This window comes from Melitaea cinxia, chromosome 6 (genome assembly GCF_905220565.1).
Source record: "Melitaea cinxia chromosome 6, ilMelCinx1.1, whole genome shotgun sequence".
NCBI lineage: Eukaryota > Metazoa > Arthropoda > Insecta > Lepidoptera > Nymphalidae > Melitaea > Melitaea cinxia.
In genome coordinates this window covers 16,996,230-17,023,263 of record NC_059399.1, presented here as the reverse complement: position 1 = coordinate 17,023,263, position 27,034 = coordinate 16,996,230, and the positions used below count along the sequence as shown (strand labels likewise).

Genomic DNA, 27,034 nt, shown 5'->3' with positions numbered 1-27,034 from the left:
TTACTTTTTCCTATTGCTTATTTGGCTCTTTGTTATTCGTCGTTTGTAAGATGAACCAAACATAGATGATAAGTAGGTACTACACGATCTGGCTCTTAGCACAGAAAAAAATAAAAAAAAATGCAATGAATACTAGACGATCGGTGTTAATGGATTGTAGACAGACAAATTAAATGAATTTTAACAACCGATTGACGGATAAATACATTCGATGGATGCGAATTTATGATGACTAATGAATTAACTTTCTGGTTCTTTGAAATATGACATACTTGTATGAATGTCCGTGTGATAAAATCCTATGCTAAACGCATTCAAAAACCATCAAGCATTGATTTAAGGATTTTAAAGTAGCTCTAATCTAACCCCCATTGAATTAATAATTATTAATATCTAATTTAGGCTATTGTAGAATATCCATCTTCATCATCACAATCATCAGTCTCAAATGAACAATCTATGACGATTTTTGACTTAATTGAATCATTTTTTCATTATGCTGTCGTAATCGTACTCCGAACCGTACGTAGCTTTGGCGGTTCTTCTTGTTAGAAACATTTTACCATCTTTAGTATAGTCTCCACAAGCTTTATTGACTTCGAATGGTATTTCTTCTATATTAGGAGCATCAGTATTTGCTTCTCGACATATTCCATTCTCCTTCATGTCACATCCGCCATTCCTTTCATCCATTACTCCGTTTTGTTTGTTAAAGCCGTTTGAAGTCTTATCGTTTTCTTTCTTAGAATCTCTTTTCATCTTGTAGCTTTTAGCATAGAAGTTTAGGAACAATAAGAGGAAAATAGTAACGTTAGCTGATATGAAGTAGGTGAATCCAGTAGCGTATTGACATCGAGGCGAATTGTACGTCCACGCACAGTAGGAGAGCATCAATACGAACTGAATCTGTAAGACGGCATAAATATTGTTTTCAATTGATAACATACTGATAAAATTACCAAAGTTCATAATGTGATATGTCTGTATCTATTATTTTAATTTACAATACAATGTTATAAATTCATCTTTAGTAATTGAAATCAAAATCAAAGTGTGACAAAAATATTTGATTTAGTCTTATCAGAGTGTTTATAAAATAGAAGATATTTTATTTTGGAAAACTCATAAATAGATCCAAGAATTAGATGTTTATTCTGCAGAAGACAATAAATTTGGTAGAGCCCAACAGGAGCAGCCCGATTAGGGAAACATCTCGTCCTTAAGAAGATCACAGCTCAATAATACTGCTTTCAAGCAGCGTTGTATTCCTGTGGCGAGTACGTGACCAGAGCTCCTTTGGGGGGTAACGCACTTGCAATGCTCCTGATGTGGCAAGCATCTAAAAGCTACGCTATTCGCTAATCATCAGATTAGAGCCGTACCTAGTTTGCCGACCTAGTTGTATATATATAATAGGACAAAAAATATTTTTAAACAGGCAAATAAAGCTATTAAAAATAATTACCAATTGCATCTTAGTAACGTACTTCTTCCACCACAAATACTTCTGAAACCTTGGTCCCAAGCCTGACAATAAGTAGTACGTGTACATAACGACATGTACGATTGAGTTCAGGAGTGCAAGAATAGCTCCTTCTCCACCAGCTGCAAACTTGAGGTAGCTCCACGAATACAGAGCCATGATCACGTGATGATAGACATGTAGAAATGTTAACTGGAAGAAGATAATGAAAATAGTTTACAAAGTAGACTTATACAAATTGAAAAGAATTGTGATTATCAGTTAATTCCAGTTTGATTTTTAATACAGAGAAAAAATGGAATCCTGTAATATAAAACATTATTTTTTATTTGTTTATTGTCAGTGTCAGATCAGATTCAAATTCAGTCGGATCAAAATTACTTATCAAATGAAAAAGCAAATAGAGCTAAATTCACATTCTTACAATTACTATATAATAAATGATACATGTTTAAATGTACCAATGATTGTGAAAGCCAAAAAAAAGTGTGTTTGTACTTATGTACGCACGTAACAAGTTTTACTTCATTAGCTAACTAACTTCAGGTTGCTAACGTATTCTTCGTCGATAAGCTAGCTTCAGGGTGTCGGTTTTTTTTGGGGCGGTGACTAACCTAACCTAACCTAACACGCCAAAAGAAGTATAACTTCAAAAATATCAACGATTTCAAGGTATTTTCGAGCAGTTTATTAATTACAGTGTAAAATTGTAATATTTATATTAAATTATCACCTGCTTATCTTTCTTCCTTAGAACAAAGAAGACTGTATCAAGGAGTTCCGTAAATTTCGCAAAAAAATACCACCAGCCTAAATCGAGTAGCTGTAAAAGATATCAAAGTATGTTAGCACACATGAATATTACTTACTCTGTAATTAAGTCAAAAGTTTTTGTAAGCTGATCTTTACACACTGTTATCAGCTTAAAAAAATATCACATCTGATTTTTTTTGACTATTAATTTACTACCATACTTTTAAAAGGTTTTGTTCGTATCATTGTATGTATATTTAGAAGAAATAATGGTATAATAACAATTTTAGTCGTACAGTACGAACTACAACCTTCCTACAACTTGATCGTAGTATCGGCGATTAGTAAATAAATTTATTACCCCTTAGGGTAACAACTGTAGCAGCGTGTAATATCCCACTACTGGACATAGGCCTCTTTCCCCATGTAGGAGAAGGATCAGAGCTTAATCCACCACGCTGCTCCGATGCGGGTTGGCGGATATATTCCCTACTATGAGTAACGATCGCTATCAGGTGTACACGATAACAACCGGGACCGACGGCTTAACGTGCTCTCCGAGGCACGGTGGGGAGACCCACAAAGACTGCACAAGCACCTAGACCACGGCAGACACCTGTATGACCAATAACAATGTTTGTCATGTGCGGGGATCGAAAACGCAACCGCTAGCGCAACCGTTGCGCCAACGCGGCGTCAGAACTCGTTTAAAATAACAAAATTTAATATTATAAATAAATATGACTGATAACTAATCATTATGAAATTATATAAAAGGTGGGCTTCATGTTCAAAAGCGTTATTGCTGTGATTGTTACTACTTAACTAATAAACATTATTAATAATTACTACTAAGTGAAGTAAGATTTATTACCATTGGATTTTGCGTGTTGGACGGATATCGACACCCTGCATATAATATACCATCTCTAAATAGATTCAATTTGAACACCTGAAATAAAAAAATAAATAAAGCAAAACAGATTTAATTTTTCATTAACGAGAGAAGATATCTTCCAAGACATACAGTTAATTCCATAAAAGCGTAAATGCATTCTACTTATTAGGGTTTGAAAGTTGGTCTCGATTAACTATCACCCCCCTTGAACTACACTCTCTCACTAACACAAATATTTAATATATGGAAAAAGTATATTATTTTGCTATTTTATTATATATTTGACCAGCTCGTTGGCGCAGTTTGTAATGACTCTGCTATATGCTGGACCAACAAGTTATACAACTGTTCTGGTTTAACATTTAAAACATATTTTTTTTTTTTAAATATTTTTTATTTTATTTTAGTATTAATTTATTTGTGACCAGACTAGCCCGTTGGCGAAGTATGTAGTGACCCTGCTTTTTACTTCGCGGGTTGTGGGTTCGATTCCCACCCCGAGTCTGGGTGTAATATAAATATTTATCTATATATGTATTATTTATACGTATGATTATCGAAAAAAAAATATGTAGCTATACCAGTCGGCTGTTACCTATAAACACAAGCACTAAGTTGCTTACTTTAGGAACAGACGACCGTGTGTGTATTGTGTAGATATTTATTTGTTTATTTATTTATTTATTTATTTATTTATTTATTTATTTATTTATTTATTTATTTATTTATTTATTTATTTATTTATTTATTTATTTATTTATTTATTTATTTATTTATTTATTTATTTATTTATTTATTTATTTATTTCTTTCTTTCTTTATTTATTATTGTTGAAGTTTTCAGTGATTTTTTTGTATATCGCTCTAAATATGAAAGTCCGTAAGATGTCCTATTTTCAATCGACTTCCATTTAAATTTAATTAAGATCTGACAAGTACTTTTCGAGCTATATGTATTAACGCGTATTTATCCTAAATTATACGTATAATGCTTATTTACTTGCACTATTTTTTCGTCAACCTACGTTCTATTATACCGCATAACTTTACACTGGGTGTACCGACTTTGATAATTCTTGTTTTTAATCAAAAGCTGGTACTATTCATTGAGTCTCATTTAAATTTGATTGAGACCTGCTAACTGCTTTTTGCGTAATACTTACGTTATACTTACGTACGTACTTACGTTGTATTACTTGTCGATGTAATTGAAGTCAGTTTTTTTCGTTTGCGAGCAAACGCAATTATTTATTATACATTATAATTTTGAAAAAAATAACTTCCAAAAAAAATATTAATGTCAGAATAACTTGAACCATTTACCTTCATACAAATTGTGGTGGCGAGTATGACTTGCGAGGCGTTGTAGTAGCTTAAAAGTTTGTTTATTCTTAGTGGAGGTCGGTTTTTCATCAAGCGCGGTCCAATTCTGATGAAGAGTAAGTAAAACATTACCACGCATAAGAGTGGCATCGGGCTGGACATCATGAACCAGGAGTCTACCATCGCACCTGGAAAATACATTATACTGTAGTGTAGTGTGGGACCTCAGCCGGCCTAGCATGCATACAACGAGATATCTCTTGACGAGAGAGAGAGATAATGTCTACATCGAGTATTTTCTCGATTACCCTAACATGCGCACTACGAGAGACAAAATTCTCTTCCGAAGACTTCGCCTTGTCGAGTAGAGAAACATTATCAACCATAATCACAACTGAATATCATTCTTATTTCTTATGTCGTAAAGTTGAATTTACAAGGTTATTGACCAATCGTGCCAAACCGGGATGAGCCAACGTTTGTATAATTTCAAACGAGTGACACATGTTTTATTTAACAATGTTCTCGGCCTTTTGGCTAAGATAAAAAGTGTATATCTAATTTAAAAAATCTAATATGGAAAATAAAACGGCGTAAGTAAATGAATTTAATTATATATGTAAAACAATATGCTCGTGTTGTGCTTTATATCTTGTCGCACATTAGATAATTGTAATTCTATCACGCATTGTTTTTTTTTTTTTGTTTTTTTTTTAATTTTTAAAATTATTTGAATTTTTGATTTTTTTTTTTTTGATTATTGATTTTACTTTTATTCTATTTAATTTTATTTTTACTTATTGATTTTTTTAATATAATTTTGTTTTGTTTTTTATTCTGAATGTTGTCTTGTCTTGTTGTACTAACCCAATATGGACTTATACTTTGGTCTGAAATAAAGTATTATTATTATTATTATTTAGAATAAGAAGAAATTACTGAAATTATATAATTATAATAGGGAAACGCCATGGTATACAAAAAATAGGCACCCGGTTTTATTTATTTTCTATTTATCGTCTTTCTCGTCGATAATATTGAAGACGAGAAGTTTCTCTTCCTAAAACGGCAAAATTCGACAAAATTACGATGTCATGTTAGCTTCCGTAGAGATAAATATCACAGATCACTAAAATTTAATGATTATCTCTTCTATTGACGTAACGAGAAGAGTATCACATGCACACATGTTAGCTACTGTAGACATAGAGAGATAATACGAGAAAAGGGGTAGACAAAATTTTGTCGTGGCGTGCATGCTAGGCCTGCTGGTGTGGAGTAGTGGTACGAGTAATCGCCTATACAAAGACGGATGAATGTTTGTATTTGCACACATATTCTTTTCCGGTTTGGATGTCTTATGGGTATAAATTTTTAATATGCCAATCTATATATAAATTTACACTTTACGACGTGTTGGCGCAACGATTATAAATTACAGTGCTGGCCGTTGCACTGTCGGTTGCAGGCTCAATCCCCACTCCCGACAATATCACGATAAATTCAACAGGCACGAAAATATCGAATACCTAAATTAGAATATTTAAGGGCTTTGAGGTTTATGAAAAGGTTTTTCTGCTTTTTCTGCTCAAAGTCTTGAGCAGCCCATTCGAGGAAGTACTTAACCTTACAGAAGAACACAGCTAAGTACTGCTCTCAAATAGTTAAGTGTTCCTGTTTTGAGTAAGGTGGTCAGTGCTCCTGGGGAATCAGGGGATAGAGTCGGCAACGCGCTTACGATACTTCTGGTGTTGCAATTAGGTTACGATAATATGATTGTTTTACGAGTACGTCAATTGAAATAATGTTACGTCATTTTACGTCTCGTCGCGCTTATTACATTACAAATGCAATGTCTTAGCACTTCGACACAATTAGCAGGAAAAATGAAAAATAGACATAATATGTTGGCGATAATTCACGACACACGTGGTAGTCGCAAGAATAATATTCGACAAGGCTCTAGTTCCATTTGATGTTAATACGTTGAATGTTAAATGAGATAGGGAACAGCAGGAAATTTCCTACTGAAAATATGGAGCAGCCGAAGCCTCAAAATATAAGCAGTTATATATTTTATAATTTTTAGACGAAATAATAATAAATAATAAATAACAACTTACATAGCAGAGAAGATCGAACCAAGATCTTGGTCGGACTACAGAAGGAAAGTCATACCTTACCGTTAACCCCTTCATTAAACTTTATTAGTGACCCGATAGTGGTACAAATTTAGACATTAGTGAATAACTGTCTTCATAAAATTATCTTAATTAGTCTTAATAAGATTAATATTAATATATAAGTATAAAAATACGATTCAAACGCGCTTTTGATGGTTACTTGAGTAAAAAGATTTTGGATTCATTAATTGTAGTGTTTTATAGTAGTTTCTTTATTTTTAAATGGTATCTTACAAAGTTTACTAAATACGTTTATTATTACAATTATTGTACTTACTCTTGCCAACTTTTAGCGAATCGAGATAGCGATCCATTTTTTCCAAATAGCTCATAATTGGTGCGAAAATCTGCAAAAAATTAAACGTCAAAATTATAGCATTTACGTTATATATCTGTCACTTTTTTGCATATTTTTTTTTAAAATTGTTATAGATAAAAGAAATAAAAATAAAAAACAAAAATGTGGACATTATCAATATTTTAGTATTTGCAAAATTAGACAAAAAGTACTCATTAACCACTCTGGTGTAGTGGTGAGTGTGACGTGTAGGCGCCTAAACACCTCTGGTTTTCGAGTTCGATTCCCGCTCGCGATGGATATTTGTATTTATACAAATATTTGTTTCCTGTTTGGATGTCTATCTTAACAGGTTTTCTCACCGTGCCTCGAAGCTATTGGTCCCGGTTGTTATCATGTACTCCTGATAGTGATCGTTACTCGTATTCATCACTCTTCATCACTTCAGCCTATCGTAGTCTATTGCTGGACATGAGCCTTCACAAGCTCATACCAAAAACGGCGTGAGCTCATGTGTTTTGCCCATAGTCACCACGCTGGGCAGGCGGGTTGGTGAACGCAGGGCTGGCTTTGTCGTACCGAAGACGCTACTGCCAATCTTCGGCCTGTGTGTTTCAAAGCCAGCAGTTGGATAGCTATCCCGCCATCGGTCGGCTTTTTAAGTTCCGAGGTAGTAGTGGAACTGTGTTATCCCTTAGTCGCCTCTTACGACACCCACGGGAAGAGAGGGGGTGGCTATATTCTTTGACGCTGTAACCACACAGCAGACAATTGATTATATGAGTACGTAACAACCTCTGATAACTAAGCCTAAGCCTTTTTGTCTATTTAGAAGAAGATTTTAAGCTAATTGACAATTGACAAATTGATCAAACATGAAGGTTAGTTTTGTTTTGTTACCATGGTGTTTAATTATTTTTTCCACGCGTTATAGAATTATATAGGTATTTTTTTTTAATATTAATTCGCGCACTCAATATTATGATGATATTAATATATTGTCTTGAAACGTAAACAGTCCAGTACCATTTGAGTACCTATTAGAAATTAGGCTTACGAACTTAGGCGGTCATTTAGCTGGTTTTCTTTGTCTGTTATGATGTAAGATTTGCACACACAGGGTATAAAGATATTTCCTTTTGAATTTCAACGCACTGTTCAGACGGGTTGTTAGATATATTCTATTTCGATATAACTACCAATTAATTGCTAAAGTGTTAACATTTAAAGCGGGGTATGCGTGGCTAAGCTACATTAGAATGTCAGGTCAGTAAGAAAGTCAATAGATAATTAATGTGCCTGTCACAGACTGGACATGGCGGTGCTTCTGCCTCATCGCTGGTGTTACGTGTTTCTTTAGAACTTTGTGAGTTTGTCGATAGTATTGAGTACTATTCACTAATTATATTTAGACCCGATTTCCACAAGACTGCACTTCATCTTACTCTAAACTGTAACATTAAAAATCAAGAAACCTATATAGTGAAATGTACGGTGTACAATATATAATGTCACTTTTAAGTTATTGATTTTTGATTTGTGTAATGATAGAAAAGTATCTTTTTAGGTTCCAAATCAATCAAGCTTCCGATTGAGCGCCATCTATACAAATAAATAATAATGAATTGTGTATTTGTAATTATTAAAATACCCGCGTTTTACTAAATTCATATGGATATAAACATGATACACATACCAAAGTAACATTTTTTACATTTTTTGTCTGTTTGTCTCTCTGTCTGTTGGTTTGTTTCGGCTAATCTATAAACGGCTGGATCGATTTTGATGGGATTTTCACTGGCAGATAACTGATTTAGTAAGGAATAGCTTAGGCTACTTTTATTTTAGAAATTTATTTATTTTATAACTCTGCAAAATGCACAATAACTTTTTGTTTAATTACATGCGAACGAAATCGCAGGGCACAGATAGGAATATAATAAATTGACACGTACTAAACTTTTGTATGAAACCATACTCATATTTTTTTCATATCGGAGGTCTTATATGAAAATCAATTCTAGAGTAAATCCAAACAAAAATTTCGAAAATCTGTCCACCCAGTAAAAAGTTATTAGCTAACATACATAATTATATACAAAAACTACACTCGAAATTGTGGACCGAATTTCGTATTAATTTTACTACAAATCAACACCTGTTACGTGCTAAATTTCATTCTTAACATGTCTAACATAAAATATGAACCATTAATAGTACCAAGAGGGTAAGTGGTTAATTAGCGTGGCGATCCTTGACGATCCTTGACCTTGAAGTAATAAACTAAACAAAACCTTTATAAATAATTGTGTTTTCAGGCAAACGAAGAAAAACCGGCTTCAACTATATCGACAAGTAATACAACGTAGTAGACGAAAATATAGTTAAGTAAATACGCGTTATCAAAGATTACTCCAAAAGTTATAATTAGATCTCGATGAAATTTAAATGAGAGCACATGATAAACATCGGTTTTCAATTAAATTAAAAATCATCAAAATCGGTACACCCAGTAAAAAGTTATACGGATTTGCGAGAGTTTCCCTCGATTTCTCTGGGATCCCATCATCAGATCCTGGTATTCTTATCATAGTACCACACTAGGGATATGTTCTTTCCAACAAAAACAGAATTATTAAAATCGGTACATCCATTAGAAAGTTATGCGGTATAATACAACGTAGGTCGACGAAAAAAGCGTCAAGTAAAAACGCATTATTAAATATAACTCGAAAAGTAGTTGTTAGATCTCAAATAAATTTAAATGGGACCAAATCACACACACCACCTTTCGATTAAAAGAAAATTTATCGCAATCGCTCCACCCAGTCAAAAGTCGGTTAAAAAGGGTCGAATCACTAGCGGGTACTTTGGTCATCTTACTTACCACAGGAATAAAACACTGATTGAAAGCAGTATTACTTAGCTGTGATGTTCTGTGAGGTCGGTGTACTTCCCCAGTCGGGCTGCTCCATACTGTGAGCAGGATGCTTCCTGCTGTGACTCACCTCAGTAAAATAAATAGTACTAAATAAATTTTGTCTAAAAAGTCTAATGGATTCACGAGTTAAGCAAATAAAACTGCAGGCGCAACTAATATGCAATTAACACAATAAATGTTAAAAAGATCCTGATCACGTGGTACTATTTAATAATAATAAAAAAAAACATTATTAATAAATTGAATTTGTACACCGACATACTATACTTTCTAGCACATACCAAGGTTGGCTGGTAGAAAATGCATTAGCGTTAAGCCCGCCTTTTGTACACACTTGTATAAGTATATTTATTGTACAATGAAGAATTTAAATAAATAAATAAATTGAATTTGTATTGACTAATTATTAATGTATAGTTAAACCAAGTATAATTTTAGTTTTAGTTCAGGAACGAACAAATATATTAGATTTATTGATATTTACGGAACGACCTGGTTTGCTTATTACAGAAGATCTTCTATGGCTTCACACATCACAAGAGCACACTTTGACTAGGTGCTGATATACCTGGTCATAATAGTATTTATATCACCTAGTTACACCAAGATTAACACTTTGTTTAACCGATTTAAAAAAAAGCAAGAGTTTCTCAATTCGATTGCATTTTTTTATATTTATCTTACCTGATAACTTTTGACTGGGATGATCGATTTCGATGATTTTTTGTTTTATTCGAAAGGTGGTGCGCGTTATGTGATCCCATTTAAATTAAATTGAGATCTCACAAGTACTATCCGAGTTATATCTAATAATGCGTATTTACTTGACTATTTTTTTGTCAACCTACGATAATAACAATGATAGTAATAAAACCTTAATGATTGTCACCGAATGGAAACGCCACCGAAAGTAGGGGGAAGAGTTTTGATCATGGACTATGTTATAGAGAAAGGAAAGGATGTGCATATCATTTAACATTGATTGTGTTTAACTTAATTTTTTTTGTATTATTAAGAGTATTTCAATACGATACACGTATAAATTGTATGAGCTTGTACACGCTTTAAAGTATTTCAGACTTACTGATCCAGGGATCTTCGCACGAGCATTTTTCTCGAGTATATATCAATTCTTAAATCTTTCTTTTAACTTATCTAGCGAGTTTTACTCATACTAGGCACCATATCTGCCAACCCGTAGAGGAACAGCGTGGTGGATTAAGCTAAGGTCCTTCTCCCAGATGGAGCAAGAGGCCTATGCTCACAGCAGTGGAACGAAACAGGCTGAATCGTATCGTTGTATTATATCGTAACAATTTTTCCAACATTATTTTTTTAACGTATTTGTATAATACAATCATTTTAAAATAGTTTAGTTAAAACAGGTTGCGTGATTTGAAACACTTTAATTTCATATTCACATTTATATTTATGAGTAATTTATTTTGTGTGTATTTATAATTCTTCCGTGTAATAAAAATAAAATTATGTTCCGAGTTTGTTTTTCAACAACAAACAAGAAAAAAGCTTTAAGCTAGACTAAAGCGCCCCATTTAAAACTTTTATCTTAATCCAAGCGGCTTGATTTAATTATATAGGACGAACGTATCAAATAAAATAAATAAAAAAAAAGTAAGAATATAAACAGCATAGACTATCTAAGCTAGGGGTGTCAAACTCCAGGGCCCGGAGGTTTCGTCCGGGCCTATCCTCGGGGCGAGGTGGTAAATGCTAGCGCGACCCCATCTCGCCCCACCCAGGCGGTGACTGCTCACACGTGGTAGTTTTTTAGTCAGTAGGAGTCTGACATGGCCCTCTGGCGCCCCTGTGCCGGAGGGTGTCCATGATGGATTTTCCCCACGTAAAAAGTGGTGTCAAAGTCAATTTTTGCAGAAAGCTATAAATTCAATTTAGAATGTGTAGGCGGGACAGATTCAATTAAAAAAATGTAGTGTGTGCATTTTAAAACTTCCCTAGAGGAATCGAGTGAAGTCATGATTGTTTTTTCTGTGATACATCTTGGCAGAGGTTATATATATATAGAAAAAGGGTTAGAGCATATCAGCCACTTTACGTCTCTGATGGATGGATGCTTACCAAGAGTATCTATCATCATCAGTTGTTCATGATAACAGACGGAACTAAAGGCACATTTTTTCCGAGGTACAATTAAATGTTCCAAAAGGCGTAACTGGGGTAGAACAAAGCGGGAAATTTCCTGCACAAAATATGGAGCAGCCCGACTGGGGTAGTATCTCGACCTAACAGAAGATCACAGATAAATAATACTGTTTTCAAGCAGTGTTGAGTTCCTGTTGGTGAGTAGGGTGATCTGAGATCCTGAGGGGAGTTGGGGATGGGGTCGGGAAGGCGCTTGCGATGCTTCTTGAGTTGTAGACTTCTATAAGCTACAGTAATCGCTTACTTGACCGAGTTGCATAAAAAAAAGGCGAGAACAGAGTATAAATAAATATTTGTCCAAACGTTTTGTTCTCAAACAATAAAAATATACTTGCATCAATTTACAAGTACATCTACAAATATAGTGCAATATATATTGTTAGAGTTAACTGAACAACTAATCGTCAGATCAAATTAAATGGGACCACTCGACAAGCACTGGCTTTTGGATAAAAAGAAATCATTGAAATCGGTACATCCAGTAAAAAGTTAGAAGGTAACACATAAAAAACATACAGTCAAATGGAGAATCTCCTTATTTGTCTGTGTCCTGCATTCGATTACAAACAAATATCTATCCGAATAGATATCGGTATCTATCAGAAAATTGTCAGTCAGAAAGTTGTCAGAACGTTCTATCAGATCAGAAGGGTGAGCGGCTTCTAAAAATGACTAATCAATAATCACAGAAATGCTATTTATTCGCATGTCACTTAAGCGTCTCCATCTCGTTATGACTCGCGATCCAAAGCTCCGTTAAAATAACCGCCATTTCAAATAACATGTCATTTCACTGCCAATGTCATTTATTATGATTTATAGTGTACCTCAAAATGATTGAGAGGTCATTTTCAATGCATAACGAACATTAAATTGCATTGTAACTATACATAGAATTTGCTACCTTATCGCTTGATTATTAGTGTTTAAATTCCGTTGTGAGGCGGTATAATAAAGTTGTCATTGACTAGCGTGTGTCAAGTGAGTCGTTTCAGGTCACTCGCCCGAGTTCAGTAAGGTTTCCCGGTCAGTCGTTCCTATATTGTGTTGGTTACGTTAATGTATACATATAAATATGTCAAAGTAGCCATCGTAAAATCGACCTAATAAATCGTATTTCATTACTGTTTTACAATTCAATTATTTCTTGTTCTATTTGTAATTACTTAATGTTTTAAAAGCGATTTTAATTATGTATGTATTTAATGCTAATAGTTTATTTAGTGATTAGGATTTTATGAATCATGATGATATTTTAATTTTGCATCGTCATAAATAAGTAGCAGAAACATAAATAATAAATTTAAAAATAGAAAAATAGGAAATAAATTTAAAAATAGGAAAGAAAGAAAGGAAGATTACTTCTTTCTTTCAGATATGTTTTTTTTTTATGATTATGATTATGTTTGGTATACACAGCTACATAATTTATATTCGACAAATATAAATATAAAACAGAATATATAATCGAACTACTTCAACGGGCTAGTCTATACAAGAATCAGTAAATATTATATAAATCATCGTGGAACCACGAAGATGCAGTGATCTAATTAAGCAACTGTTCAATTTACAGCCACTGATTTGATTTTCTTAAGACAGACAAATGTTTGTGCAAAATGTTTATATTTAAACGTTTATACAATAAATGTGTGCGTTGTCAATCAAATTTAAAAGAAAAGACAAAACGACTATCAGCTTTCGATTAAAACAAGAATCATCAAAATCGGTACATCCTATAAAAAGTTATGCGGTATAATACAATGTAAGTCGACGAAAAAATAGTGCAAGTAATTATGTATATCTTAATTAAATTTAAATAGGACCACATGACACGCACCACCTTTCGATTAAAATTAAATCATCAAAATCGTTCCACCCAGTCAAAAGTTGTAAGGTAACGTACATAAAAAAACACAGTCGAATTGACGACGTCCTCATTTTTGGGAAGTCGGTAATGTTTTAACCACAGTTTGTACTGCTATTATATATACAGTTCGCTTTAGCCTGTAATATCCCACTACTGGGCATAGGCCTCTTTCCCCATGTAGGAGAAAGATCAGAGCTTAATCGACCACGCTGCTCCAATGCGGATTGGCGGATATATTCCCTACTATGAGTAACGATCGCTATCAGGTGTACATGATAACAACTGGGGCCGACGGCTTAACGTGCTCTCCGAGGCACGGTGGGGAGACCCACAAGGACTGCACAAACACCCAGGCCACGGCAAACACCTGTATGGCCAATACAAATGTTTGTCATGTGCGGGGATCGAACCCGCAACCGCCAGCACAACAGGTACAATCCATGGCTGTGACTGCTGCACCAACGCGTCATACAGATATTTTGTGCTAAATTTTGAACGGAGCTTAACTCGTGGTCATGAAATAGCTCTACATTGTTAGCAAATAACTCTTACGACAACGACTTCAATCTTCTTTAACTTATTAATTTCATACATTTCTTATTAGTATATTCAGATCATACACGATTGTTTGTTCTGTTATAAAAGCCTGTTGCGGTATAAAGGCTATTCATAGCCAATGAAAGGCTAATAAAAGACGCTCTACATAATTTAACATGTTAACCTTCAGAGTAGTTCAGGTTTATAGAGTATCTTTGTAATATAAAATGAATCTGATGGTCTGATTCCCTTTATATAATGACAAGTATATAAAGGGAGTATGTACATATATATCCTTTCGTATGTTTACAATTTTATATAATTTTTATTTCCAATGTGTACGTATTAATTATTCCCCCTCTTTTCCCTGGGTGTCGTAAGAGGTGACTAAGGAATAACACAGTTCCACTACCACCTTGGAACTTAAAAATTCGACCGATGGTGGGATAACCATCTAACTGCTGGCTTTGAAATATACAGGTCGAAAACGGGTAGCAGCGTCTTCGGTGCGACAAAGTCAGCCCTGCGGTCATTAACCCTCTTGCCCAGTGTGGTGATTATCGGCAAAACACACAAATTCGCGCCATAATGTCTGACGCGATCTTGAGTATAAAACGACTTTTATAAGATATTCATTATGAGTGATCTTATTGAAACAACCGTGTGCCGAACTTGTGACAGACTAAATCATCTTTATTGAAAAAAGTTATACATAGGTGGCGCTACTTGTAACAATTTACAATTTATTAATTTTTTTGTTATCTATATTATAACACCCCCACTTAACAAAATAAATGTGAATTCCTAAACAAAATACATAATATTATTTGTCCTTAATTCCCAGTATATTCATAAACTTATAATGCTTAGTTGACAAAAGTCCTTTAGTTAACAAGTCTGCAGGCATTTCCTGAGTTGAAATATATTCAATATTAATTAATTTATTTTTAACAGCATCCTTAACATAATGAAAACGCACATCAATATGCTTTAATCTACTATGTGCCTGATGACTTGTTGCTAATTTTAATGCACTTTGATTATCACATTTCAATTTAATAACATGTTTAACACCAGTAAGCTCGTACAACAAATTTCTTAAATAAACAGCCTCTCTAGATGCTTCTGAAAGAGCGACATATTCTGCCTCAGTACTAGATAAAGAGACACTCCTTTGTTTTTTACTTTGCCAGGAAATTACTGAACCATTCATTACAAAACAAAACCCACTGTAAGACTTACGATCTAAACTATCACTGGCCCAGTCTGCATCCACAAAACCAGTCAGCTCTACATTATTCTTATGATATGTTAAACAATAATGTTTTGTTTTTTGTAAATATTTTAATATTCGTTTAGCATAACTAAAATGAGTTTCATTATAACAATTATTAAACTGACTGAGGTAACTAAGAGAATATGATAAGTCTGGTCTAGTCAAAACTGCCAAATACATAAGGCTTCCAATTAGATTTTGATATGGAATGTTTACTACACAGTTTTCAGCCTTTTCTAAATTTAACTTACTCTCAATAGGAGTATCTATAGTTTTACAATTAGACATATTAAACTTAGACAATAATTGCTCTATATATTCCTGTTGATCTACAGTAATAGTCTTACATTCTTTATTTACATTAATTCGCATACCTAGGTAACATTTAACAGGACCTAAATCTTTTAATTTAAATTCAGAATTTAATACTTTTTTTAATTTTTTAGTCTCAGAATAACTATTCGAAAAAATTAAAAAATCATCAACATAAACAGCTACTATAATCTTAATATTTTCACAAAAAAATGTAAACAAACATGGTTCAAATTTACTTATTTTAAAACCAAACTTAAGCAAACAATCTTTTACTTTTTCATACCAGACTAAAGAAGATTGTTTAAGTCCATATATAGCTCTTTTAAGTTTTAAGACCTTTCCAATTTGCTTATTTTCAAAACCTTCTGGAAATGACATATAAATATTTTCTTTTAAATGACCATTTAAAAATGCCGTTGTTACATCTAAATGTGTAATGTCCATATCCCACTGTACACTTAGAGCAAACAACATTCTCAGTGTAGAATGTTTTACGACAGGAGAAAAAGTGTTCTCGTAGTCTACACCCCTTCGCTGCGTAAAACCTTTAGCCACGAGTCTTGCACGATATCGCACTTTATTATTCACATCTAGTTTTTTATTTAACACCCACTTATTTTGCACAACTGATCCGTTACTTGGTATATCAACAATTTCCCATGCATCATTGTCCTCGAACGACTGAAGTTCCTCTCGCATGGCCTGCTTCCACTGATCAGCTTCTGGTCCATTCATAGCTTCTTCATATGTCATCTGGTCTTCGTACAGACTCATATCTGTTTCAACACACATATTGCTATAACCATATCTATCAGGCTTTTTCTTCTCTCTTACTGTTACTACAGGTTGACTTATCTTAGCAAGATTCTTCACCTCATTCATCGGTAAACAGTCTGAGAAATCATCAGAACTACTTGTTTCACTCTGTTCTTCTACATAGGTAATGTCATCATTACTTATCACTGTGCTTACAGAATTGCGTTCGGAGTCAGATTCTGTGTCATTGTGCTTCTTCGTATGACCTAATGATGTTCCTTGACCTTCACTTATATTGACCTGTGTCATTTCTGGACTATCATTGGGTTCCAAGATGATAACATCTCTGCTCGTAATGACTTTGTTACTTTTGGGGTTGTAAAGACGGTAACCTTTTACATTATCAGCATATCCCACTAAATAATGTTTTATAGCCTTTTTATCCCATTTCAAACGTTTTTCTTTGGGCACATGAGCCATCACTACACTACCAAAGATTCTTATGTGACTGATATTTGGTTTTCGGCCAGTCCAAACTTCATAAGGAGTTTTCTTATTTAATCCTGAAGCTAATGTTCTATTCTTTAAATATACTGCTGTATGTACTGCTTCTGCCCAGAATTTCTTCTCTAATTTACCATCATAAAGAAGACATCTAGCTCGCTCAACTATAGTTCTATTGAACCTCTCGCACATACCATTTTGTTCAGGAGTATAAGGATTAGTTCGCTGGTGAATTATTCCACACTGTTTTAAAAAGTTCTTCATTTCGTTTGAACAAAATTCTGTGCCATTATCTGTTCTAAAAATTTTAATTTTATAATTTGTTTGGTTCTCAACCATGAGCTTAAATTCTTTAAAACGGGTAAACACTTCACTTCTGTTTTTCATGAAGTAAACAAAAGACATTTTGCTATGATCATCCACAAAAAGCAAAAAATATCGAGATAATCCAATGGATTTTGTTTCCATCGGGCCACATACATCGGCATGTATCACTTCTAGGACTCTCTCACTTCTATGACTACTATTTTGAAAAGGTAGTCTCGTCTGTTTTCCTTCACAACACACTGTACAGTTAGCTTTACTTATGTCTGCTCTGTTAGTATAATCCATACCTTCTACAGCACCTTCCTTCATGATATTCATATCACTACTATTAATATGACCGAGTCTTCGATGCCAAATGATATCAGAAGCTACTGTAGCCGAGGCTGCTAACAAACATGCTGGTTTGGTCTGTAATCTATAGACCCCGTTTGTCATTTCTGCAATACCAATTAAAGTATTTTCTCGGTTTCTGATATAACAATGTTCATCACTGAAACTAACTTTGTTACCATTCTTTATTAAATTACTAACTGATAACAAATTCGTCGTGAGATTTGGAACACACAACACTTCTTTGACAACAATATCATATTGTAACTTGCCAACAACTGTTGTAATCTGTGTTTCTCCTGAACATGTCACAGGCATAGTCATACTATTTGCAACTGTAATCTGATTAGTCTTTAGGTTATGTGACGCGTTTATTATATTTTCTTGATTATTTATCATGTGAGTGCTGGCTCCAGAATCAATATACCACTCGTTTTTGCCAAAATTACCATTAAAGAAAACTGTATTAAATGCATTCACTGGTTTATCCTTTAATAATGGACACTGATTTTTATAATGGCCGGTTCGTTTACATTTATAACATTTAATTACTTTGACAGATCGAGTATTCGTTTCCGCAGTTTTGCCAACCTTATTTTTTCCTCGCTGCAAACCTTTAGATGTCAAAAATGCACTTTCCGGCTCATTGCTGCCAACATTATCACACATATCGATCAATTTGGATTTTATGACATCTGTTGAGATTTCGATTCCTGAATGTTCGATGGCCATTAACATAGGACTATATTTTTCGGGTAATCCTGCTAACATTAATGCTCCTATCCATTCATCCGTAATTTTGAAGCCCGTACCTTGTAATCTCTGGCTCGTTTCTACAATTTCGGTTACATACTGGGTCATCGAATCACAATTATCAAGCCGTATGCTGATGAGCTTGCGTAACAAGCCTATTTTCCTTGTATAGCCGGTATCATCAAACATTTTCTTCAACTTGATCCATAAATCAAAGGTTGTTGATGCATGCTTAATATGCACATAAAGTGATGGGTCAATTGTCAACACTAATTTTGCTTTAGCTTTGGCGTCTTCATTGATCTGGCTAGTCGTAGGTGAAGCGGGTAGCTTCTCGGCGATAGCATGCGCCATGTTTTCTAACACCAACACATTTTGCACTGCAAAACACCAATCCTCGTAGTTTTCGCGCCCTTTTAGTTTTGGAATATTAGCAATGTAGTTCATGGCCATTTTATTCACAAAAAAACAACAGTACTACGCGTTATAACTTTTAAAATTATTTTTAATGTCTGGGCCCATAACCTATTGAAACAACCGTGTGCCGAACTTGTGACAGACTAAATCATCTTTATTGAAAAAAGTTATACATAGGTGGCGCTACTTGTAACAATTTACAATTTATTAATTTTTTTGTTATCTATATTATAACAGATCTGTATCAAGTATCACAGGTTATTTATTACTTAAAAGATTTAAGGTTACTTGTGTTCGTAAAAATTATTTAAAATACATTTTTGTGTTCAATATTTCTTAAAGGAAGAGGCAAAAACGTCGTTAGGGAGCAGTTATGTGTCATGGAATTTCCCGTTGGAAACTTGTTTAAATGACTAATGGTATGATGAAACTTATTCCCCTAAAGAATGTCTAATATTTTAGACTGATCAGCTCTCTTACTACTACCCCCTGTATACTACTAACTACTATATAGAGAACTTTTCTCACCGTTTATAAAAAATTATATTTTGTTTCACTAAATTTGGAAGAACCGTGTCTTTGATTTTCTTTTAAGCCATTCAGGTTTCCGTTTAACAACGAAAACTTCTCATATTTTCGAATTCCTCTGTAATTTTGAACGAAATTTAAATTGTGTAGGACGTCTTCCGGTCCGTTGAACCGACCATCTACGTAAGATTGCCGGTGTAGGCTGGATGAGGATTGCGGAAAACCGGGATGTCTAGCGCGAACTTGGGGAGGCCTATGTCCAGCAGTGGACTGCCATAGGCTGAAGTGATGATGATGATGTGATGAAATTTAAATTCTATTTTGCCAAGAAAAGGATTTTCTAGACCAAAATTCAATTTTTGTTATTGTAGGAAACTTCTTTCATGCTTCATTTAGGGAGAAAGCTGGTGAATGCGTGACGAGAGCGTTACGAAAAGGGCGACCGAGGAGCGAACAGAGCAAGAGAGAGAGGTGTGAGCACACATTTTCTTTCTCTTTCCGTCTAGTCTATTGTGCAGAAGTTTTACTTCAGTCGTGCCTTCATATAAATCATTTAGATGCACAATGTTGTTTGACTTCGATTTAATGTGTATTCGAATGATATACCAAGGCGATTGCGACAAAGCCAGCTCTGCGGTCACCAACCCGCCTGCCCAGCGTGGTGACTATGGGCAACGCACATGAGTTCTCGCATTTTTGGCGCGAACTTGTGGAGGGCTATGTCCAGCAGTGGACTGTAATAGGCTGGAATGATGATGAGTGATATACCACAAGCCAAAATGCCTCTAATGCCTAATTATATTATAACGAGATTATCTGATCAATTAATTATATTTTCAATCAATCAATTAATTTTATTGATATTGAATAGTTTAAAGATTGCCGCATTGCGGTACTATTTCTCAGTGTTCAATTCATTTTAGCGGCCTCGACCTTACAAACTTCGTAACATTAAATTGTTTTAGGCTTCAATGCAAAATGCTCCATTTTAAATATCTAGCACCTATAACTATACTTATTTACCTTAGTATAGGTATAGCTATAACTTGGTTTTATATAATGTATATAGTTTATTTTTTGTTTATTTTTGTATATAGTATTATTTTTTGTCATAGTTTGTTTGAATGCGCTAATTTTAAAATAATAATAATAATATTAATAATTATACACTTTACTGTACACCAAAAACAGAAATGATACATAGCAAAGAATGAAAAATATTAACAATATATTCATTAGGTACAAAGGGTGGCCTTTTCGCAAAAAGCGATCTCTTCCAGGCAACCTTAGGGCAAAGGAAATCTAGCGTCAGCATAGGTGTACAAGTTACAACAAATTTATTATAAATATTCAAATAATTAAACATATACATACATACATACATACATAAATACATACATACATATATACCCACGTAAATGCATACATACATATAAATACATATATGTATACATTATAATTATGAATTACTTGTTACTGTTGAGTTTGAAGAAAATGCTTCCAAACAGTCTTTTTAAAAAAAATATGTAGTTTTTTTTATATATTAAATACTACTAACTTGTGTAACCTGTGTAACGTATAGTCTGAGGAATTATTGAAAAGAAAAATAATGTTCGTAAATCTTTTGAAACAATAATTTTAAATAAAAAGTAACAGAAAAAAAGTTAAAAATTCCTAATGTGTGGGTAACGCAAAAATAAAATCGTACATATTAGAAAAAAAGTTGTAAATTTATGATAGTTTCTAAAAAAATGCGACTTCAATTATATCAATCAATACAACGTAGGTAAACGAAAAATAGTCAAGTAAATAATACACATTATTAGATATAGCATAGCATAATTAAAATTATTGACATAAAAAAAGAATAAACTAAATCGGTCCCACCCAGTAAAAATTTCTAAGCTGAAATACAAAAAAAAGTACACTCGAATTCTGAACCTCCTTCTTCTTTGGAAGTCGATTAAAAAAAGATGAATGAAAATTAAAAAAAAAATGATGAAACATTTGTACTATTCTGATTAAATTTAAGGTAAAGGTAACAAGCGTACGGTCCGCCTGGTGGTAAGCGGAAACCGTAGCTTGTTGACGCCAGAAACAGGAATATTGGCGCTAGACAACCATATCCCAATGTTCTCCAGGGGCTCTGGCTTACCCACCATAGGAACACAGAACTACTTAAGAGTCCTGTTATTCAGCTGTGATCTACTGTAAGGTTTATGACCCTTCTCTAGTTGGGCTCCTCCAAATTTTGAACAAGATATTTCCTACTGCCTATCTTGAATAAAAAATAAAAAATTAAGTCTATTAAAGAATGTATTTGATGAAATATTCTTCTTCTTATTGTATCTGTATTCTTCTTCGTCTGTCTGTAAGTGTGGATATAGAACATAAATGTATATGTACGATGGAAACCGGATAAGAAAGATTAAATGTAGACTAAGCCCACACATTGTGTCAGTAATCTTGTAGAGAATAATATGCTTACCTATTAGACTTTTGAAACATAATCCTTACACTTAACTAGTAACTCTATGTGATTTCATTAATACGTGAAGCAAAAACTTTGTACCTGTTTTTACGAAAATTGCGCGGACGGAGGAGTATGAGATTTCGCCCACTTATAGTTTATATAGAGAAGGAGTGCAGAATGCTACAAAATAAAAAACAAAAATCAATAAAAGAAAAAACATTACACACACTACCATGTATTCGACACACACACGAATATAAATAATTAAAATTAATTATGGTCGAATTTCGACCACTCGGCTACCGCTTAGTATACGTTAATATATGATTAATGTCGATTGAATATAGCCTTAGAGTCTCTTCCTCGAGTCCTGGCTTCAAAAAAGCCTAGTTATATCGTTTATTTTATGTAAAATCAGCATATTATATGAGTTGTTAACTTGTTAATATTTTATTATTTATTGAAATTTAAAAAAAAAAATCTAAATTATAAACGCAAAAAAGTACATGCGGACTCATACAGCATTTTCTTTCATGCAACCTTTGAATGGAAACTTTGAAAAATGACAATTGAAATGTTTACTAAAACAAAACATATGAGTATAAATAAATATTACTTATTAAAAAAATATATTAATATATTTGTAAATAATAAAACGGCTACTTTCGAGTTTGACTCATTCACGGATGTACGAGTAGGAAAAACAAAGCGACATAAAAATCGGATTCATAAAAATTTCATAAGAAAATTTATGAATACGTTTTTATTGTGGCCCGATGTTAATCTTCTTTAGTTCCATTAGGTTAATGTTTTGGTTTATATTTCTTTTAACCTTTAATTAGGCGAGCGAGGTCTCCGCGACCCCAGTTGGTTTTTAGTAGTTAATGTTTTTTTAAACTACGCTAGTAACATGAAAATTTTGCTAGATTCCTCGATAATTATCCTCTCCTACCTCTGTGACGTCTGTACAGCGGAAGTGTTTACATATGGTAGCAGGTTCGGTATTTTTTATATTTTGTAGTGATTGTTGTGTATTGTATTGTTGTGGGCTCGGTTTTCCGCATTAAGACACAAAGGTGGTCCGTTATGCGTGATTTGTAGTGATTGATATTTTTTTGATTTTATTTTATCAATTTGATAGCTTATTTTAAATTTTCATATGTCGTAAATATTAAGTTAGTAGTAGCACAGGTGGGGGGAGGGGCTTTACCGATATCACAAACAGGGATGTGGTGTCTAAAAAATCTAACGTTCGTACTAAATTATTTTTGAAGTAAAACTTTCGTCTTAGTTTGTTCTGTGAAACGAACAATTTATTAGTATTTTCAGCTTTTACCACAATAGCTCTTCTATCGGATTTTGACCCCTATTTTAACACCTATTTGTATTACTAGTTATTCATAATTTTCCCCTTTTAAATAGAATAAGGCACGCAAATCTTGATCTTGAGCAAAGCCCTTGCCAGCGACTTACTTGTAGGTACTTAAGTGTATTTCAATTCATTTGACGAACAGCCCAATATGATTGGAGAGACAGCTATGATAAAAAGATAAAAAGATATTTAGAAAGATATTACAGATATTTTAATTTTATTTGTACTTAAAATGAAATGAAAACAATAAAATGTAATATCCCACTACTGGGCATAGGCCTCTTTCCCCATGTAGGAGAAGGATCAGAGCTTAATCAACCACGCTGCTCCAATGCGGGTTGGCAGATATATTCCCTACTATGAGTAACGATCGCTATTATATTGTATACTTCGCCTGCTTAAATTACAGGATTTTGGATGTTCCCTTTTCGTTAAAAAAAAAGCCTAATGTGACGAGTGACGAGAAAAAAATTACCGTTTTTTTAATTATTTATTCATTACAAACAAAAAAAAAAACAAAAAATGTTTTTTTTAATAATTCTATTATACAGGTCGAAACACAAACAGAATCGAATAAAAATAAACAAAATATTTTTTAACGCAATCAGAACGTTATTCATGTCACCGTGATTCATTACCTACTTACAGTCAGCTGAGTTTATTGAAACTAATGTCATAGTCTATTTAAAGGAGTAATTTTGCCGCTTCACGCATCAATTTATTAAGTTACTTTGTCTGAGTAGATTTATTACATTCTTCTTAACGTTATCCCATGATTTCTTGCTTCAGTTTATTTTTCATTATTCTTTTTTTTTTTCCTGATTAATAATCAATATATAAGAATTAACTCGTCGTTTGAGTAAGAAAAAAATATACTAAAAAAACGAGTGTACTTTAGGCCACACGACTGAAGTAAAAGTTTCTGTCCTTACTAATATAGCTCCCTTTCAACTACCGTTCGCCTCGTCCGATCACACTTTTCGTAACGCTCTCGTTCCGCATTCACTCCCCATATCAAGCGTGCGTAAATTTACTTCAAAAAGTTAAAAACATCTGTTGGTACTAGTAATAAAGAAGTATAATAAGTTTTCAATTGAGACGTCAAGCTAAAAATAAAATAATTAATAGTGATACAGTTAATGTTTTTACAAATTTATTTGTAGATTTTTAAACGAATTAAAAAAAAAATGAGAAGGTTCTAAATTCGAATGTATTTTTTTAATGTGTGTTAACTAATAACTTTTTACTTTGTACTGATTTTGGTTATTCTTTTTTTATTCAGAATTTAGTGCATGTCATGTCATGTCATGTTGTTCCATTAAAATTGTATCGAGATCCGATGAGCACTTTTTAAGTTACCCCTAACAATGTGTATTTAATATATTATTTTTCCTGACTACGTTATACTACTTGACGATTTAAGCTGAAGTCGGTTTTTTTTTTCGTTTGCGATCAAACACAATTACTGGTATTATTACTACGATGAATATGATGATCACTATGTCGGGCAGTCCAACTGACCAGAGTTCTAGATTACTGAACGGAGCCTTGAGTGTCTAAGTTCACTTAAAGTCACAAAATATATTTTCCATTAAATATAACAAACATGTCGGACAAAGAAAATTGATTACATTCTATTTTCAAATTACATAATGTACTCTATTTTCAAAATAATCATAAATTATATCAAACGGCTATTTTTAAACAAGTAGGTAAGGCGTAGTGTCTAATAATAAAATGAAAACAATTTTAATAAATGCTTATATTTCCGTACCATCAAATTACTAAGGGTGGCCGGTGACCACCCTAAAACTCCTTCCCCCTTTCTAACTACACTTTTAAGTGTCAATAGAACAAGTGACTTATAAATAGAACATGCGTGATGTCAAACGTTAATTTTAGCTTTGACTATTTAAATTCATAATACTTTAAGTGTTTTCCTGTAGTCTTAGTAGTTTTTGTCTTCACCTCTTGATGTCTCGCTCTCTTTCTATTTCTGCCTCTCTCTGATTTTATGGTATAGGATTTTCGTAATGATGAGTTAAATCTTTTGATAATTTTAAGAAGTGTTTCCGTATGTTAAATACTTGATTTTTATTTATGTATGTATATTTGATTTTGGTTTGTTTTTCAATAATTCTATTTGTTAAACTGTGGAATAGACTACCTGAAGAGACCAGGAAAACGCCCTCGAAGGACTCCTTCAATATCTCCGTAAAAAAAATATCTCCTTAATCAGGAGAATATTGGGCCGCAATGACTGAAATAACTTATTTAAATAAATACAAATAAATACGAAACTTTTAGGTTCTTAATTTTTTTTTAAGTTTTATCGTTCATGAATATTTAATAATTTAGGACCTGGGTGACCGAGCATAGCTCGGTATTTTTAGTAAATCGTGTTTTTTGAATTACATATTGATAAAATATGAATAATATTTTTCGATTTTATTTTTTTTAGAAAAAAAAAGAAAAAAAAAAACGATAATCGATCTGGAAAACTTAAGGATTCGAACCATGATCTTTTCGGCCTAGCGCGATCGACCGATTTCCCCTGAGCTATTACAACTTTACTGACAGATGCGAAATTTACCTTCTTATTCTAACGATATTGTAGCCATTTTTTCATTGCCTAAAAACAGGGATAAAACGACATTTTCTAAAAATGAATCCTAGCTAGATTTATTTATCTCCCCCGTAATCCCCTGCATACTAAATTTCATGAAAATCGTTGGAGCCGTTTCCGAGATTCAAATTATATAGATATATATATACAAGAATTGCTCGTTTAATAGTATAAGATGTATATGTTGCAGTCAGAACTCTTAACCAGTCAAAAGTACTATTGACTAGCGAGATCAGTCAAAAGTACTTTTGACTGGACAAGTTGGTCAAAAGTGGTTTTGACTGAAAATTATTGGTTATTAGTACTTTTGACTGCAAATTCGCGGTTAAAAATACTTTTGACTGACGCTCTCCGTCAATAGTAGTTTTAACTGCAAAAAAGCGTCAGTCAAAAGCACTATTAACTCATTAGATGTGAATAAATTTAGTCAAATGATCCTGATAAACCATAATAAATTTATGCCCGCGATCTTCTTGGGACTGCATGTCAATCAGATCGACTTGGCAGCGGCAGTTCATTTCAGTGTGCAGGATCGGTTTCTTAACCTGACCCATCCTTTTCTTGCTTTTCTTCCTTTGGCATACTTCGCACATTGATAAATATATATTAATCATTTCTTTTGTAACATTAGCGTACTTTTTTGCCGTTTCATTCTTAAGTCTATCGCAACCACCATGCCCTATAGAAATATGAGCAGCATCAATAATGTCGTAGATTTCCTTAGCCGGCAAAAATATTTGACAGGTTCTGTGTTTGTAACTAATTTTTTAATACCACAAACTTCAATGTCTTAAAGCGTTGTAGTCTACTGTACTGTAACGGTGTTTCCTTTTCATTAAATTTCGCGTCTTCCACATCCATTGCAAACTTTTCAAAATTTTCTTTTGTCAT

General features: G+C 33.3%; 1 protein-coding gene across 1 annotated transcript in view; it reads right to left on the bottom strand.

The window, feature by feature from the left end:
• Positions 1–428: 428 nt before the first annotated feature.
• Positions 429–27,034, bottom strand: part of LOC123654429 (elongation of very long chain fatty acids protein 7-like) — a 28,428-nt gene continuing 1,822 nt past the window's right edge. Inside the window, exons 2-7 of the mRNA XM_045590333.1 lie at positions 6,917–6,986; positions 4,457–4,644; positions 3,111–3,188; positions 2,217–2,306; positions 1,466–1,675; positions 429–906 (exon numbers count right to left, since the gene is read on the bottom strand). Coding sequence (XP_045446289.1) covers positions 484–906; positions 1,466–1,675; positions 2,217–2,306; positions 3,111–3,188; positions 4,457–4,644; positions 6,917–6,971 — 1,044 coding nt within the window. The 5' untranslated portion in view covers positions 6,972–6,986 and the 3' untranslated portion in view covers positions 429–483. The remainder of the gene's footprint in view (positions 907–1,465; positions 1,676–2,216; positions 2,307–3,110; positions 3,189–4,456; positions 4,645–6,916; positions 6,987–27,034) is intronic.